Raw genomic sequence first — 2,127 nt, 5'->3', positions numbered from 1 at the left:
TAGCAAGGGGCTCTGCCATCAAATTTCGCATCCCCATGCTTTGAAGAAAGTTGGACTCTTGCTGCTGTTGCTTCTCCACCAATGGGAGAGGATCTTTCCTCGTAGCAGTCCAATGCTGGGATGGAATCTCAATTTGCAAGCCCTCTGGGCTGGCTTTGGACTGCCAGGGAGCCTGGCTGAGCCAACATTCCAACTCCATGAGGCTGCAAATAAACCCTGCCAATAGGGCTCCCCCGGAGCCCCTGGCAAGGCCCTCTTAAGTGGTTTGCGGAGTGTGTAGTGTGGGTTCTCTAGAAGCGCGTAAGAGGCACGTGGGTTGGTTCCACGAAGCATAAAAGAAACGTCTTGACGCCTTTTCCAGCATTGACTCGGGAACCAACCGAAGCTTCCTAGTGTGTGGTGGAATTCCGTAGTGTTACGTTTCGTGTGCAATGAAATAGGTTGCGGAACGGGATACGCCTGCGCTGAAGGAGTCTTTTTGGGCTAGGGGAAGCTAAGGAAGAAGGGCGTAGTCAGAGGAAAGCTTGAAAGGTGATACATATTTGCTTGGAGGAGGGGAGTCTAGCAGAGACAAATTTGGAAGCGGATGCAAAGAGGTAGTGTATATAGGGAAGCCAGATATTGAGAGAGAGAGGGAACAAGCCAGCGAGCGAGCGAGAGAGAGCGAGAGAGAGAGACACAACCAGGGAGCCAGAGAGGAGCGTTGACTAGGAGCTCTCACAGGAGCAAAATGGCTCATGACGAGGCTAAGGGCTCCCCCTTCCCATATCAAGAACCATATCCTTACTCCATCCCCCCTATGCAGAGTGCCGCACAGCCTCCTCCCATGTACTATCCTCCTCCGGTCATCAATGTGCAGCCGCCTCCTATGCACTACCGTCCTCCCATAGTTACCTACATCGCCCCTCCTCCGCCTGGAGCTTCTTCTTGGCAGAGCACACTCTGTGGATGCTGTGGGAATTGTGGTGTTTGTAAGTTTCTGATCGCCCGCAGTTTTCGATTTGCTGCTAGACACTTGACTTTGGGAACTATACTCAATCTGATGGTTTTCATCTTTGCAGGCTGTATGACATGCTGGCTACCTTGTATAACTTTTGGACAGATTTCGGAGATATTAGACAAAGGCCAAGGCTGTATGTAGACTCTACTCCTTGCATTCAACAATTTTCTCAATGAATTTTCTTGTCTCAGAGGATATTAATCTCAGATGACTGATCACACACGACATTGGATTGGGCAGCATGTTGCATGAACGGACTGATCTATGGCGTGCTTATGATGATCGGCTGCCATTGTCTATTTTCGTGCACGTACCGAAAAAGATTGCGAGGGACCTTTGGCCTTCATGAGGAACCCTGCAACGACTGTTGTGTTCATTTCTGTTGTGAGCCGTGTGCTCTTTGCCAGGAGTACAAAGAACTGTCGAGGAGGGGCTTCGACCCATCTATTGGTATGTACATATTAGAAGATACTACAGCACTCATAAGTTCAATTCCAGGTTTTACTCCATAGTTGAGCTTATCTATGTGATGCGTTTCTTCTCTCAGGTTGGGGGGCTCATGCAGCAAGGTTGATGACGGCTCCTCAGCCACCTTTCATGAACAGATAGCCTCATTTCCCTTCATGGATGGAGGGGTCTTGTACTTTTCAGCAGGCTAGTACCTGGCTTGGCCTATATGGTGTGGCTTAGAGTTATGGTTATTGATCATGTCCTTGCTATTTAGAAGTACCTTTTGCTTTGGGACTCTATTCACGAAGCATTTAACATCCCCTACATCACTTGAAATATCATGAAACTTACACCCAAATGCTATTCCTTGATTGATGCCATCAATTCATTGTGTAGATTATATTTCTTGATTGCTTCCACAATTCATTATACTTGTCTCGGGGGCGTGAAATTCTAAGTACTTTAATGTACTACAAGACCGTGACAACTTTGGTTTTAAAAGTCCAAGCGTGGGCTTAATAATGTGTAATTAAATGTAATTAATCCCTAGGCCCAAAGGCATTCCAATGAATTAAAAGAGTGGTTCTTGGAAAATGATGATGTGGCATTTTTAATGGACCCCCTAGAAGGCCATGTACCTTCAGTGGCCCCCCTAGAGTTCCAGGTGGCTCTAGTGC

At 47.4% G+C, this 2,127-nt stretch overlaps 1 protein-coding gene across 1 annotated transcript; it reads left to right on the top strand.

Moving 5' to 3' along the window:
- Positions 1-384: 384 nt before the first annotated feature.
- On the top strand, positions 385-1,626 carry LOC147880999 (cell number regulator 10-like). The gene is made up of 4 exons (XM_087370059.1): positions 385-971; positions 1,062-1,133; positions 1,241-1,450; positions 1,548-1,626. The coding sequence occupies exons 1-4, from the start codon at positions 731-733 to the stop codon at positions 1,607-1,609; spliced, it is 585 nt and encodes a 194-aa protein (XP_087226185.1). The 5' UTR covers positions 385-730; the 3' UTR covers positions 1,610-1,626.
- Positions 1,627-2,127: the final 501 nt, after the last annotated feature.

The sequence above is a fragment of the Dipteris shenzhenensis genome, chromosome 31 (genome assembly GCF_047967505.1).
Source record: "Dipteris shenzhenensis isolate YYH24624 ecotype China chromosome 31, Dip_SZ_1.0, whole genome shotgun sequence".
Lineage (NCBI taxonomy): Eukaryota > Viridiplantae > Streptophyta > Polypodiopsida > Gleicheniales > Dipteridaceae > Dipteris > Dipteris shenzhenensis.
This window is presented reverse-complemented; position numbering and strand designations above follow the sequence as displayed.